The sequence below is a fragment of the Plasmopara halstedii genome (assembly GCF_900000015.1).
Source record: "Plasmopara halstedii genome assembly, contig: Scaffold_555, whole genome shotgun sequence".
NCBI classification, from domain to species: Eukaryota; Oomycota; class Peronosporomycetes; order Peronosporales; family Peronosporaceae; genus Plasmopara; species Plasmopara halstedii.
The window spans coordinates 82335-82758 of record NW_020187475.1 but is presented as its reverse complement, the minus strand read 5'-3'; the positions used below and the strand labels follow the sequence as shown (position 1 = coordinate 82758).

The window sequence follows — 424 nt, the reverse complement described above, 5'->3', positions numbered from 1 at the left end:
TTTGACACGTGGCTCTTGTTCGTAAGCATCAAGCAAACACTTGTGCTGTACACCGATGAGTGCGATTCGAGATTCGCTCCAAGACAGTTTCAATCGATTGTGATAAATTGAAACGATCTCAGAAACATCCCGTGGTCTGAGGATAACCAGCTTTTGAGGAAGTGTTGGAGGACGCGCAGCGGTCACCGGGGCGTTGCGAGAATCTCGCACAGTACAGACATTTTGAAGGCCAGTGAGAATGCTGAAAAAACACTAATCAAATGAGGATTTTGTCTATGGTTTCTTGTGACAGCTCTCGTAATAGCTGGATTACAAACAAGCCTTGGTCTTGCAGGAATCCCAAAAGCTCAGTTTTGGGATATGACCACTCTCCTGCAACGGTAAATGTCTCGTCATAAGATGCCCGCATTCCCTCATCAACTAA

General features: G+C 45.8%; 1 protein-coding gene across 1 annotated transcript; it reads right to left on the bottom strand.

Moving 5' to 3' along the window:
* Positions 1-28: 28 nt before the first annotated feature.
* Positions 29-409, bottom strand: PHALS_11555 (uncharacterized protein; the record flags this gene model as incomplete). Its single annotated transcript, XM_024726933.1, has 3 exons — positions 29-76; positions 148-241; positions 318-409. 3 exons carry the CDS (start codon positions 407-409, stop codon positions 29-31), a joined length of 234 nt encoding a protein of 77 aa, XP_024577560.1.
* Positions 410-424: the final 15 nt, after the last annotated feature.